The sequence below is a fragment of the Dendropsophus ebraccatus genome, chromosome 12 (assembly GCF_027789765.1).
Source record: "Dendropsophus ebraccatus isolate aDenEbr1 chromosome 12, aDenEbr1.pat, whole genome shotgun sequence".
Taxonomy (NCBI): Eukaryota; Metazoa; Chordata; class Amphibia; order Anura; family Hylidae; genus Dendropsophus; species Dendropsophus ebraccatus.
The window spans coordinates 72,958,699-72,974,513 of record NC_091465.1 but is presented as its reverse complement, the minus strand read 5'-3'; the positions used below and the strand labels follow the sequence as shown (position 1 = coordinate 72,974,513).

The following is a 15,815-nucleotide window of genomic DNA, read 5'->3' as shown; positions in this document are numbered from 1 at the left end:
CGTCTTTCCCCCGGCTTCTGCGCGGCTGCCGGGGGTGTCACGTCTTACCCCCGGCAGCGCGCGCATCCCAGAACTCCCTGCGCGCCTTGGGCCCTGACTTCCGGTTTCCGGCGCGCAGGGAGTTCTGGGATGCGTGCGCTGCCGGGGATAAGACGCGGCAGCCGCGCAGCAGCCGGGGACAGACCGAAGGCGAAGGAGTGAGGATCAACGTGGGAGCGCGATGTCAGGTGAGTTAAGTTTTGTTTTTTTATCAGCCTGTACGGGTGGGGGGAAAGGAGGGGGCCATCTATGAGGGTGGGGGGAAAGAGGGGGCCATCTATTAGGGTGGGGGGAAAGGAGGGGGCCATCTATTAGGGTGGGGGGAAAGGAGGGGGCCATCTATGAGGGTGGGGGGAAAGGAGGGGGCCAACTATGAGGGTGGGGGGAAGGAGGGGGCCATCTATAAGGGTGGGGGGGAAGGAGGGGGTATCTATGAGGGTGGGGGGGAAGGAGGGGGGCATCTATGAAGGAGGGGGGGCATCTATGAGGGTGGGGGGGAAGGAGGGGGGGCATCTATGAGGGGGGGCATCTATGAGGGTGGGGGGAAGGAGGGGGGGCCTCTATGAGGGTGGGGGGAAAGGAGGGGGCCATCTATGAGGGTGCGGGGAAAGGAGGGGGCCATCTATGAGGGTGGGGGGAAAGGAGGGGGGCATCTATGAGGGTGGGGGGAAAGGAGGGGGGCATCTATGAGGGTGGGGGGGAAGGAGGGGGGCATCTATGAGGGTGGGGGGGAAGGAGGGGGGCATTTATGAGGGTGGGATGAAAGAGGGGGGCCATCTATGAGGGTTGGGGGAAGGAGGGGGCCATCTATGAGGGTGGGGGGGAAAGAGGGGCCATCTATGAGGGTGGGGGGGAAAGAGGGGCCATCTATGAGGGTGGGGGGGGGAAGGGGACCATCTATAAGGGAGGGAGGAAGGGGACCATCTATAAAGGGGGGGAAAGGGGACCATCTATAAGGGAGGGGGGGAAAGGGGACCATCTATAAGGGAAGGGGGGGGGGAAGGGGACCATCTATAAGGGAGGGTGGGGGGAGAGGGGGCCATTCATAAGGGAGGGTGGGGGGAGAGGAGGCCATCTATAAGGGAGGGGGTAGAGGGGGCCATCTATAAGGGAGGGGGTAGAGGGGGCCATCTATTTGGGGGGGCAACATAGGGGGAGAGGGAATACACAGAGGGGGGCATATATTAGGAGGTCACATAGAGTCAGGCTACCCACTAAATGAGGGTGTAAAGGGGACAGTACAGATGTGCAGTGTGTAGAGAGATGGAGATGGTGTCAGAGTGTGGAGCCTAATATGTCTGTCTGGCAGATTCCGTGGATTCGTGGCTCGGAGAAGTTCTCATAACGGCCCAGGACGGATGGAGAAGAAGATGAAAAGGAAAGAACTCCGATCAGAAAAGACGTCTCCTGTGAGTCACCTGATATAACTGCACTGTAATGTATATGGTGTATAGAGCCTGTGTAGAGCTGGGGCCACCTCTATATGACTGGATGAGGTGATTTAGTGTACTGGATTTGGTCAGTAACAATATGGTGGTGATGGTAGTGGTTGTGGTGTGGCGGTAATGTTTCCTCCCTATATACTGGTATTACTGGTAATATTGGTCTCAGTATACAGGATTTGGTCGGTAACAGTATGGCGGTAATAGGTAATATCTGTCTTGGTGTGTGTGTGTATATATATATATATATATATATATATATATATATATATATATATATATATACAGTGGTACCTTGGTTTAAGAGTAACTTAGTTTAAGAGCGTTTTGGTTTAAGAGCTCACAGTTTTTCAAAATTGTGACTTGGTTTAAGAGCATTGCTTTGGTTTAGGAACTTCCTGTATTGGGTGGGAGCGCGAGTGGAGAAGGGGCATGGCCTGCATAGCGGGGTCTACAGCAGTGTACTCTAAACACCTTCCAAATCATAGCAGATCCCCTTCAGGCTGGGGCTTACATCAGGGGACAGGACTGTGGGGGGGGGGTAATCTCTCCATAGCTGTAACCCCTCTCTCCCCGGACAGAGAGTGCTGCATGTATGTGCCCACATCTGCCCTGCTCATTCCTTCATGCTCCCTGCAGTCTCTGTCAGCCCTTGTGTTTCCCATCCTCTCCATTACTGTACAGTACAGAATAATAAATATATTTGGGGTGTGGAACCAACTGTCTGCATTTACATGATTTCTTATAGGAAAATTTGCTTTGGTTTAAGAGTGGATTTGGATTACAAGCACGGTCCTGGAACGAATTATGCTCATAATCCAAGGCACCACTGTGTGTATATATATATATATATATATATATATATATATATATATATATATATATATATATACACACACACAACAATAGCATCACTTGGTCGTGAAAGGAGGGGGGGGGGGGGGGGGGGGGGCCCAAGTTGGCCTCTCGCACCAGGGCCCAGGAGACATTAGCTACGCCCCTGGTCTTACCCTCTCCCCTCCCCTGCCACCCTCTGTCCTGCCGCTACCCTTTCCTCTCCCCTCTGTCCTGCCAACCTCTCCCCTCTGTCCTGCCACTCTTTCCTCTTACCCTCGCCTCTTACCCTCTCCCCTCCACTGCCACACTCTGTCCTCCACTGCCACCCTCTCCCCGCCCCTGCCACCCTCTGTCCTGCCGCTACCTTTTCCTCTCCCCTCCGTCCTGCAAACCTCTCCTGCCACCCTCTCCCCTCTCTGCTACCACCCTCTCCTCTTACCCTTTCTCCTCTGTCCTGCCGCCCCTCTCCTGCAACCCTCTCTCCTCTTCTGCCACCCTCTCCCCTGCCTGCCACCCTCTGCCCTTTGCTGTTTTTTTTTTCTTTAGTGTAAATTTCTTTCTTTTTTCTGCGTCCCCCCCCCTTCTCCCGGTGTGCCTGCCAAGTAAAAAAAATGTAAAGTAAAAAAAGAAAGAAAAGAAAAATGTAAAAACAGTACATAAAACACACACACACACTTTCACGTGTAGAAGCATAACACTTACACACCCCTCTAAGGGTGCCTTCACACACTCCGGATCCGCAGCGAAATCCGCTGCGGATCCAGTGTCAGTTCATCCCTATGAGAATACATACACGCAGTGGGCTTGACATCCTGCTGCGTGTATGTAAGTTCACCCCCCGCTGCCCGGAGCATACATCATCTGTTCCCCGATCCAGCTTGCTTCGGAGGTTCTCGGCAGGATGTCCTGCTCAGCCTATCTGTGGTTGCGGCGGGGCAGCACACTGATTGGCTGCGCGAAGTGAGCAGACACCGTGAGCCCTGAAGCAAGCCGTAGCAGGGAGGAGGTGATGTATACTCCGGCCAGCGGGGGGTTAACTTACTTACACGCAGATTCCTGAGTTTGTTGGGGTCACTTGTGGGGGGTTTACAATGTTTTGGCAGCACGGGGGCTCTGCGAACCCTTCGACCTCCATTCTTGCCAAATCCAGCTTCCAAAATCCAAATTGCGCTCCTTGCCTTTGAAGGCTTTCTGTGCACTTTGTTTCCACATATGGGGTACTCCTGTAATCGGGGGAAATTGCTCTACATTTTTAGTGGTTTATTTTTTCTTTTAACCCCTTGTGAACATGAAAAATTCAAAGTTACATCAATGTTTTAGTGTAAAAAATTCAATTTTTCATTTTCTGTCCGTCACCAGTGGGGTCCATATGCTCACTATACCCCTTGTTACATTCCCTGAGGGGTGTAGTTTCCATAATGGGGTCACTTGTGGGGGGTTTCTACTGTCCTGGCAGCACAGGAGCTTTGTAATTGCGACATGGCCTCCATCCTCCATTCCAGCCTCTAAATGGCGCTCTGTCCCTTTGGTGGCTTGCCCTGTGCCCATATGGCACATTATGTCCACATGTGGGGTATTTTCGTACTCAGGGGAAATTACCCTACACACTTTGCGTTTATTTTCTTTTTTAACCCCTTGTGGAAATGGAAAAAAATCAAGGCTAGACCAACATTTAGTGTAATTTTTTTAAATTTTTTTCTCTAAATCATTGATCTTGTCTTGATTTTTTCATTTTCACAAGGGGCTAAAAGATAAAAAAAACACAAAATGTGTAGGGGTATGGAAATACCCAACATGTGGACATAAAGCGCCATGCGGGTGCAGGGTAAGCCTCCAAAGGGAAGGAGCGCCATTTGTTTTTTTGAGGCTGGATTAGATTTCGAGGGGCCATGTTGCATTTAAAAGGCCCCTGTGTTGCCAAGACAGTTGAAACCCCCCACAAGTGACCCCATTATGGAAACTACACCCCTCATGGAATGTAACAAGGGGTGTAGTGAGCATATGGACCCCACTGGTGACGGGCACAAATGTGGAACAATGTGGCGTGAAAATGAAATATTACATTTTTTACACTATAATGTTGGTCTAGCCTTGAATTTATCATTTTCACAAGGGGTTAAAAGAGAAAAAAAACACACAATGTGTAGAGCAATTTCCCCTGAGTCCGTAAATAACCCACATGTGGACATAAAGCGCCATGCGGGTGCATGGCAAGCCTCCGAAGGGAAGGAGCGCCATTTGGATTCTGGAGGTTGGATTTGGCTAGAATGGATGATGAACGCCATGTCGCATTTACAGAGCCCTCGTGCTGCCAAAACACTGGAAACCCCCCACAAGTGACCCCATTATGGAAACTACACCCCTCAGGGAATGTAACAAGGGGTGTAGTCAGCATATGGACCCCACTGGTGACGGGCACAAATGTGGAACAATGTGGCGTGAAAATGAAATATTACATTTTTTACACTATAATGTTGGTCTAGCCTTGAATTTATCATTTTCACAAGGGGTTAAAAGAGAATAAAAACACACAATGTGTAGAGCAATTTCCCCTGAGTCCGTAAATACCCCACATGTGGACATAAAGTGCCATGTGGGCGCAGGGCAAGCCTCCGAAGGGAAGGAGCGCCATTTGGATTTTGGAGGTTGGATTTGGCTAGAATGAATGATGAACACCATGTCGCATTTACAGAGCCCTCGTGCTGCCAAAACACTGGAAACCCCCCACAAGTGACCCCATTCTGGAAACTACACCCCTCAAGGAACCTAACAAGGGGTGCAATGAGGATATGGACCCCTTGATGACGGCCACATTTGTGCCGTAAAAGTGAAAAAATGAAAATTTTCACTTTCTCGTCACATTTTTCCACATTTGTGCCCGTCACCAGTGGGGTCCATATGCTCGCTGCACCCCTTGTTAGATTCCTTGAGGGGTGTAGTTTCCAGAATGGGGTCACTTGTGGGGGGTTTCCAGTGTTTTGGCAGCAGGAGGGCTCTGTAAATGCAACATGGCCCTTGAAATCCATTCCAGTGAAATCCAGCTTCCAAAGGCCAATTGGCGCTCTTTCCCTTTGGAGGCTCTTCCTGCGCCCGCTTGGCACTTTATCGCCACATGTGGGGTATTTCCGTACTCGGCAGAAACTGCGCTACATGGTTTGTGTCTTTTTTTGCCTCTTATCCCTTTGTGAAAATGAAAAATTGAAGGCTAGAACAACGTTTTAGTGTAAAAAATAATTTTGTCCTTTTTCATGCCATATTGTTCGGAAAATCTGTGAAGCACTTGTGGGGTCCAAATGCTCACCACACCCCTTGTTACATTCCTTGAGGGGTGTAGTTTTCTAAATGGTGTCCCTTTAGCGTGTTTTTTTAGGTTTTGGCACCCCAGAGCCTCTGCCAACCAGAAGTGGTACAGTCAGAAATGACCTAATATAACGGAGCCATTGAAATTCACTAGGCGCTCCTTTGTATCTGACGCATTGGTTGCGTCAAACAATGCAATAGGGCCACATATGGGGTATTTCTATAAACTGCAGAAACAGGGCAATCAATATTGGGGTGCATTTCTCTGGTAATAGGTTTATAATTATGAAAAATATTGGATTACAATAAAATCTCTGCACAGAAAATAAAAATTTTCAAATTTCTTACACACTTAGCTTTTATTTCTGTGACTCCCCTAAAGGGTTAAAACACTTTCTGGATGTGCTTTTGCAGAGTGTGGGGGGTGCAGTTTCTGAAATGGGGTGCTTTGTGGGGCTTTCTAACATACAGGCCCCTCAAATACACTTTGACATGTCCCACCTGAACAGGTCCCTAAAAATATCTGATTTTGAAATTTTACAGAAAATTTGGAAATTTGCTGCTAATGTTTTACGCTTCCTATTGATTAAAAAAAAATGAAAGATCGTTTAATAAATGCCACCAACATAAAGTAGACATGTTGCTTATGCTATTTAATATATAATTTATGTGGTATAACCATTTTCTGTATAAGCAGAAAAGTTTTAAAGTTGGAAAAATGCATTTTTTCACAATTTTTCACGTTATTTGGGTTTTTTTCATAAAGATTCGTTTTAAGTATCGACTCCAATTTACCAGAAATGTAAAGTACAACATGTCACGAGAAAACAATCAGCCGGATAGGTAAAAGCATCCCGAAGTTATTAATGAATAAAGTGACACAGGTCATATTCATAAAATTTGCTCCGGTCCTTAAGGCCATTTCAGGCCCGGTCCTTAAGGGGTTAATATCCTTTTTTTTGTGTGTATCGGAGGAAAAAATGTGGACTGGTCCCAACTCTGACGCGGGTCCAAGTCTGACCCAAATGGACCCGTGCCAGAAAGGAAGGGGTTAAGTGACCCCTTCCTTGCTGGGGCAGGTGTCAGACCCAGCCAGGGTGTCAACATTTTTTTATTTTTCCCGCTATGGGGCCGTGTAAGGGCTTGTTTTTTTCAAGAACAGGTGTACTGTGTAATGGCGTCTGTTGATCTACCATACCATGTATGACAGAGCCCCCAAAATATCATTTATAGGGTGAAATTGGGGAAAAAAATACAATTCTTCAAATTGTGTGTGTGTGTGGGGGGGGGGGCTTTACCGTGTTTATGTAAAACTGACATTTCATCTTTATTCTATAGGTCCATCTGAATACAGCGATATGCATTTTACATAGCTTTTCTAATGTTTTACTATTTTTTATTAACAGTAAAACTTTTTTTTTGCAAGTAGGTGTGATTACAATGGCCCGTTTTTTACTCTTAGGGTGCGTTCACACGTACAGGATCTGCAGCAGATTTGATGGCCCAAAATTGATTTGCTTTGAATCTGCAGCTTCAAATCTGCGCCATCAAATCTGCTGCAGATCTGTACCTGTGAATGCACCCTTATAGGGTTTCTATTTTTTCACGTATGCGGCTGTATGGGGTGTCATTTTTTGCGCCATGATCTCTAGTTTTTAGTAATACAATATTTGTGTAAATGAGATGTATTGATCTTTTTTATCTTGTGCTACAAAAACATGGCCATTTTGTTTCAGACACGACTCTTGTCTCCAGTTCAGGTGCGGTTTGCAATTAAGCTCCATTCACTTCAATGGAACCGAGCAGCAAAACCCCGCCCAAGCTGGAGACAAGAGTGGGGCTGTCTCTGGAAGAAAGTGGCCATGTTTTTGTAGCGCTGGATAACCCCTTTAAATAAAGTGTAATAAAAATAATCAATCCTGCGTTTTTTTACCGCTTTTTCTTCAGAACCCCCGTTGTCACACTGCAGGGGTCCCGATCAGTCAATAACAGGAGCACAGCTCCTGACACTGATGCAAGTGCTGCAATCGTCGCACTGCAGGGGTTAATGGTGGGCGGCTGAGCGATCGTGGCGGTTCGTCATTAACAGTATGGACCTGGCTGCATACAGCTCCTGAGCTCACTTCAAAGCACCGGCGGACTCCATGACATACGGGTATGGCATGGGTCCTTAAGTGACAGAATTCTTTGATGTACCCGTACGACGTGGGTCTATGACCCTGTTTAAACTGCAACAAATACAGAGATACAAGACGAAAGATCCAAAGATAAAACTGAAAAACTGTGGGCAAGACTCTGATGGTAAATCTCTGAAAAAAATTGGCTGGTGACCCTTCTTATTCGTGTTGATCCTAGTAAAAAAAAAAAACTTATTCAAAATTTTAATTTAAATTTAAAAAAAGAAATTGAATTTAAAATTTAAACGATAGACCCCAGTACAACTGTGACAAGATACGGTTCTAAAGATGAAACTGCTGCAGCTTTATACAGTGTAGAGAGTGACTAGGAGAGCAGCGGAGGAGGAAGGAAATGCAATGTAGAATTTCGAGCCTGAATGATGATTGAAGTGTCTCTTGGCCAGTCATTTCCAGGATATTGCCCCATAATTATTAGAGACCCCTGGGAAAAATTCAATTGTGGGCGAGAGCCTTGTGGTGACCATTTGGAAAACTTTGACCGAGACCCTGGTGGTGACCATCCTCATAATTGTGGACGAAGGCCTGGTAGTGAAAATAAGTATGGGCTACTGGCCTTTCTACCTACTTAAGCTGTTGCATGTCAAAATACGGAAAAAGCCAGTAATCAGTGTTGGCCAAAATGCATGTAACAACTGGAAAGGCAGCATAACATAAGTCAGCCATGTGCCCCATACTCCGAACAGGGAGGACTTCACTGTTCTCACCAGAGCATGATTCTTCATCTCCTCCTCCTCCTCTTCGGCCGTCTGCGCAGAACAGAGGTGATACAACTACCATGACTGACTACCCAATCCCAACAAGACAGAAACATACACAATAAATCAGGGTCAGGGGTGTCGGACGGTAACTTGGGGCAGCGCAGCACAAAAATGTAACCCAAAAGACAAGTCATAGGACAAAAGTCGCAAAGTCAAGATACCAGTAACACAATGCACTAGGTCAAGAAACAGTTGCAAAACAAGGCTTTATCGCAGGCAGGGGACACAGGTATGGACTAATACTTATGGTGCTTGTAGTCCCAGCCCCAGGCGTGATTGGGGCTAAGACTCCAGCCTCAGGACACATACATTAGTCTGACTGGCGGTGTCAGTTGCCAGTCAGCCACACTCACACAGAGCAGCTGTGCCATTCAGCCGGGAAGGTTGCCAGGGATGCTGTCGGCAAGGGGACGTCCAAGAGATGCGGGGAGCTGGGCAGCTCCTGACACTGGTTCTTTCGAGTAGCCTGATGCTTGAACAAGTATTAACCTTGAATGAGCATGCTTGCTCATCTGTAGATAACCCAGTTATTTAGTACTTTGTTATCTTCTGTGTTCCAGATGGGGGAGTGGCTGCCTCTACTTGGTCGTGCACTCCACCTGTCCCACCCAGGTGGTGTAATTACTATTGCTGGTATTAGACGGATCTTGCATGCCCAGGGCATAGGCGTATTTCATGCCATGGAGGCCATAGTACAGTGTAGGAGTGTCCCGAGCATGAGGCCACCGTAACGTGGTGGGGCAGTTTACGCCATTTTCAAGTGGTAACCAAGAGCCTCATTATTTTTATGGAAGTTTTTTTTTTGGCAGTTGGGGGGGCTGCTTTTAACTATTTTCATGTCTGTAGTGGGTCTGTATCTTGCCATTGCGGTGAGCTGTTGTATTTTTCTGTGTTTTTGTGTGTATCCAAAAAGTCTATGCCTGGGAAACATAACTCTTCAAAGCTAATATCACTTGCAGTTTGGGTGTAGATGTTAATAGGAAACTATCTTTCAGGGACTGGACATCTGCCAAGTTTTTCTCTTAGGAACATTGTAAGAATTAAAGACTCCACCCCCCAAAAAATTGATCAACATGAAGAAACCATTCACACCCAGGATACATACCCTTGTAATAAATGAGTGTAGTTACATATAGCCTGTAGACAGGCATGGCAATGTTTGTGGAAACAGTGACAAACCTTTTTGTTTTACTAACGCTGTTCTTACCGTAAAACTTTTCCCACGTTGGAATGGCATAATTGGCGTTTCTGCTTCCTCATCACCCCAGGACCCATTTTTCCAGGTATTTCTACTTATTTTATTTTCATCTATACGAGGGTTGAAGTGAAAAGAAATATCGCCTGTTTTGCTGTTCATAAGATTTACTGCAAACCTAGAAAGGTGACAGTGTCATCAGTTTTAATGTTGATACAGTCCTATGTTAAAGATGTGTGTTGGGTTAAATCTATACCTATAGCAGAGTCTTTATTGAAATATCTAATATTAACCCTTTAAGGACATGGCCCATTTTCGTTTTTACGTTTTCGGTTTTTCCTCCTTGTGTTTAAAAGGTCATAGCACTTGCATTTTTCCACCTAGAAACCCACATGACCCCTTATTTCTTGCGTCACTAATTGTACTTTGCAATTACAGGCTGAATTTTTGCATAAAGTACACTGCGAAACCAGAAAAAAATTCAAAGTGTGGTGAAATTGAAAAAAAAAACGCATTTCTTTTATTTGGGGGAAATGTGTTTTTACGCCATTCGCCCTGGGGTAAAACTGACTTGTTATGCATGTTCCTCAAGTCGTTACGATTAAAACGATATATAACATGTATAACTTATATTGTATCTGATGGCCTGTAAAAAATTCAAACCGTTGTTAACCAATATACATTCCTTAAAATCGCTCCATTCCCAGGCTTATAGCGCTTTTATCCTTTGGTCTATGGGGCTGTGCGAGGTGTCATTTTTTGCGCCATGATGTGATCTTTCTATCGGTACCTTGATTGCGCATATACGACTTTTTGATCGCTTTTTATTACATTTTTTCTGGATTTGATGCGACCAAAAATGCGCAATTTTGCACTTTGGGATTTTTTTGCGCTGACGCCGTTTACCGTACGAGATCAGGAATGTGATTAATTAATAGTTCGGGCGATTACGCACGCGGCGATACCAAACATGTTTATTTATTTATTTATTTGTTTACTTTTATTTAAAACCTGGGGAAAGGGGGGTGATTCAGACTTTTATTAGGGGAGGGGGATTTTTACTATTAACAACACGTTTTTTTTTTTTTTTACACATATACTAGAAGCCCCCCTGGGGGACTTCTAGTATATACACTTTGATCTCTCATAGAGATCTCTGCAGCATAGATATGCTGCAGAGATCCATGAGATCGGCACTCGTTTGCTTTCGGCTGCTGCAGCCGGAAACAAACGAGTGCCGAGCCGAGGACGGCGCCATCTTGGACGCGTCCCCGGCCGGCATCAGTAACGGAGATCGCTCCTCCGGGACAAGGTCCCGGAGGAGCGATCTACCCCACTAGACACCAGGGAAACGTTGCCTCCGGTAATCGGAGGCAGCTGTCAACTTTGACAGCTGCCTCCGATTAGCTAATTAGCGGGCACGGCGATCGGACCGTGCCCGCTAATAGCGGCGGTCCCGGGCTACTCGCGGCACCCGGGATCGCGGCACTTCAAAGCGGGGCCGCCGCGCGGCCCCGCTTTGAAGTGCTAATGAGGACATAGGACGTACCGGTACGTCCTATGTCCTTAAGAGGTTAAAGGAGCTTACTAGGAACAAAACAGTTTTAAAGGAGAAGTCCAGCGAAAATGTTTATTAAAGTATTGTATTGCTCCCCAAAAGTTATACAAATCACCAATATACACTTATTACGGGAAATGCACATAAAGTGCTTTTTTCCCTGCACGTACTACTGCATCAAGGCTTCACTTCCTGTATAAAATAGTGATGTCACTTCCTGGATAACATGGTCATGTCACTTCCTGGATAACATGGTGATGTCACGACCAGACTCCCAAAGCTGTGCGGGCTGTGGCTGCTGGAGAGGATGATGGCAGGGGGATGCTCAGTGTCCCTCCAGTGCCCTGTGTCCCTCAGTGTCCCCCTGCCATCATCCTCTCCAGCAGCCACAGCCCGCACAGCTCTGGGAGTCGGGTTGTGACATCACCATGTTATCCAGGAAGTGATATCACCATGTTATCCAGGAAGTGACGCCTTGATGCAGTAGTACGTGCAGGGAAAAAGCACTTTATAAGCATTTCCTGTAATAAGTGTATATTGGTCATTTGTATAACTTTTGGGGAGCAATACAATACTGTAAAAAAAATTTTGCTGGATTTCTCCTTTAATATACAGTATGCTTTAATATTTCTATCCCTATCCCCCATAGCTGCAGCCTTAAAGTGTCACTGTTGTTTACAATTTTTTTTGCAGAAATCAATAGTACAGGAGATTGTAAGAAACTTTGTAATTGGGTTTATTAGCCAAAAAAATTAATTTTTATCATGAAAAAGTAGTTTGAAGCTCTCCCCCTGTCTTCATTGTTCTCCATGGAGAGGGGAGGGGTGGAGGGACATGAGGCACTAAAACAGGACAACAAAAAGTTAATTTACAGCTACATCACTGGGCTATCTTCTCTGAAGTCAGCACTGACCTCTCTGAGCTCTGAATACCAGCTTTCACACAGATTCCACTGTGCAATCATTTGTTCTCTGCTCTCTGCAGCCAACTAATCTCCCTCATAAATCTTCCCCCCTCCCCTCTTCATAGAACAAACAGGATCCGACTGATGCAAACCAGTCGAGATTTCCTGATAATGAGCAGTGAATGAGGGAGGAGGGGGGGACCTGGGGAAAGTCTTTAGGAATACAGATAATGGCATACTTGCCTAATAAACCCAATTACAAAAGTTTCTTAAAATCGTCTGGACTATTGATTTCTGAGAAGAAAAAAAATGAAACTGTGACACTTTATCCTATCTTCATACCCCAATCCCTGGCAGTAGCACTGTCCTGGAGATAGGGGTAGGTAAGGATGTCTTTGGCCCCTATCTTTAGCTGTATTTTGCAACAGCTGGAAAGTTGTGCAAAGAGAGGGGGAATTTACAATGTGGGGGCCATCTTTTATATGTAAAAAGGACAGAGGGGGCTCTACAGTGGGGGGGCATCTATTATATGTGAGCAGCGGGGGGGGGGTATTTACATTATGGGGGCCATCTATTATATGTGAGCAGCACAAAGGGGGAGGGGCGGTCGACAGTATTAGGGCCCTCAAATATATGGGAACAGCTGTCAGGATCAGTGGACGTGTCTGTCTATCCCAAAGGCCGTTGTCTAAGCGTATTCTCTGTTCCCAGAGTATACGCCAGGTCGCTACCTCCTCAGATAGATAAAGCACGTGACAGCTGGTCCAGGCAGACCAGATGCCAGGGGTGGGACAACCCGCATTGCCAAACTGACAGTACAAACAATAATGCACACAGGACACACCGGATGCAGGTGATAGATGCTGAGGACGAAGACATGGGTGCAGGTCACACGGTGCAGTTCACACAAGGCGGATAACCAGATGCAGGAATGGTAGCAGGATAAAACAACAGGAACTCGAGGGAATGAGGACACCACAGTGGGAACACCGAAATAGGACAGAGACACAGGAACCAGGACAGAGAATACAGGAACGCTTTTGCGGAGCAAATGCACAAACACCTTTGCAGGACCAAAGGACCTTGACGCTCAGGCAGAGCACATGTGCAGAAAGCTTCTTTAAATGGCTAAGACACAGGTGCAGAGTAATTAAGACACAGAGCAGTGTGCACATGGCCCCTCTAGTGGTTAGATGTATACTGCAGGGAGGAAGGAAAGAGAGGACACATGGGGTGGGGGGGGGCATCTAATACTATATGAGGCACAGAGGGGCCAATACATATTGGGAGTTTGTATACCGAAGAGGATAGTGTGAGAGTGAGATCCTAAAATGTTTTTCTAACAGATTCTTATCAGATTTTTATGATCTCCTATTATCTCTTGCCTATTAAAGGGTGTAATAGGTGAACAAACACAGCAGTCATTGACCTTTTCAAAAGCCCTGCAGAAATGTAGCTTTCTGCAGGGTGGGACATTTTCTGTCACACACCAGGCAGAGGTTATGGATGGGGATGCACTGCCAGTGGTTAGGGTGACCTCTGTACCAACACATTCAGCTTTCCAGGGGGTGGGAAAGGTTCTGTGACACACCGGATGTGGGTTGGGATGCGCTGCCAGCATTCCGGGGTGGGTGGATTGATGGCGTTTTGTGAGACAGAGTGTCACAATCAGCTGGGGCGGGGGTGGGGGGGATTATGATGTGACAGATTCAGCTCTACTACATTTGAGGGGGGATTAGGGCTGACACATGCGGCTCTGTTACATCTGACATTTAGCTTTGCTATGCCTGACCGTGGAACACATGGGGTGATGTGATGGACATCAGTGAAAAAAATGGACACAGATGTAAAAAAAGGATGCAATCACGGATTGTTTTTCACAGATGACGGATTAAGTTAGCGGACTAAAATCAAGCTCTTTAAAAATCACTGGACGTGTGAATGAGGCCTAAGTCAGTGAGTGTTGGGCCAGTCCAACTCTGAGCATCCTACATTTTATGGTCTGTACCTTACATATCCACTATACAAACTCAAAAACGTAACTGGTAATCTAAGAGGAAACATACCTATCTGCCCAGTCTGGGATGTTTCCCATGATAAGGACATTTTCATTTGGTCCAAAATTTGCCATAAAAAAAGCTCGATAGGGTTGTTTCTATTTAAAAAAAAAAAAAAAAAAATTGTCTTTAGCACAACAATAGGAAAGAAACCGGCTTTGATATAGCCCACAAATTAAATTGTAAAATAGGTTAAAATCATACCGGTTTATAAAGAGTCATGGCTGCTTCCTGTTGGTGAGAATATAAAGAAAGATTTAAAAGCCATATCATACAGATATATTATTATTATTATTATTATTATTATTATTATTATTATTATTATTATTATTTTTATTATTGGAAAACATATCTACAGTATACAATATAGCCACATAAATCATTACGAGAAACTCAGAGTTGCAAGGTTTTTAGCCATACTTAGGGTTTTATGAACAGCATTTACATACTGCTGTATCATATGATGAATCAGACTAAGAAAAAAACACTGCAACGGCATTTGTCATACTGCTGTATCATATGATGAACCAGACGAAGAAAAAAACAATCAAATAATGCAAAATAGCTACAGTATGGCGCAATTAGGTTTTGTTTGATGCTGGTGTACTGGTATGTTCAGCTCCAACAACAAGGACACCAGGACCAGGGGATGTTACACCACAGCAGGGTCCATTAATAAGAAGGGTAGGCAAGTCCTATGCTGATGCTTAGTCTGCTTGTTCTCTATTCTGTATATGACTATACTTCACTCAGGGCATGTACCAGTTCAAAGAACAGGACGGACACCCCCACACTACCCCACTGCCTGTCTCATGCTGCAAAATCAGATGTCATCTATACAGATTTTAGCCGCAACCGCGCTGAATCTGATGGTGTGCCTGATTCTTAATTCTGTTCCAGAGTTAGTACCCATTTTGAAGGATGCAAAGATGTTATCCCTGCGTTCTGATATTCTGTCCCCTTTCTGACACTCCTTCTAAGTCAGGTTATTAGCCTGAACTGACGTGAATTGGCCTCGAAGAATTGTTCCGACAGCATCCAATAGTGAAGAATTGGTGGAAGTTTATTCAAGCAACATACACCATGGCTTGGTGTATGTTGCTTGAATAAACTTCCACCAATTCTTCACTATTGAATGCTGTCGGAACAATTCTTCCATAACAGTATATGGTCTCTAACTGGGATTGGAGACCCTCTGGCGTGCGTCCATCTTCTAAATCGTTGAGAGGCATTCTCTTCCAATACAGGTGCTGTTGGACTTTCCACTATGTGAATTGGCCTCTGTCACGGCAACCCCGGCTGCAGACCTCTACCGGGCCCACCTGGTTACGTGACTAGGAAAAAAAAGACCAAGGGGGAGACAAGGTTTTTTTTTTTTTGGGGGGGGGGGGTTCAGGGATCACGGTTCACCTGGGTTGCACTAGTCCTAAAGGTTGATTCACCTCACACACTCATGCTTTTACGTCCTAGTCCTGGCCCATAACTCGAGCATAAATCACGACCTGACGCCTTCAGCACACCCAAACA

The 15,815-nt window shown here is 45.7% G+C and overlaps 1 protein-coding gene across 1 annotated transcript in view; it reads right to left on the bottom strand.

The window, feature by feature from the left end:
* Positions 1 to 15,815, bottom strand: part of LOC138769513 (galectin-5-like) — a 46,414-nt gene that overhangs the window by 11,854 nt on the left and 18,745 nt on the right. The window contains exons 2-4 of the mRNA XM_069948048.1: positions 14,493 to 14,519; positions 14,298 to 14,386; positions 9,782 to 9,947 (exon numbers count right to left, since the gene is read on the bottom strand). Coding sequence (XP_069804149.1) covers positions 9,782 to 9,947; positions 14,298 to 14,386; positions 14,493 to 14,510 — 273 coding nt within the window. The 5' untranslated portion in view covers positions 14,511 to 14,519. The remainder of the gene's footprint in view (positions 1 to 9,781; positions 9,948 to 14,297; positions 14,387 to 14,492; positions 14,520 to 15,815) is intronic.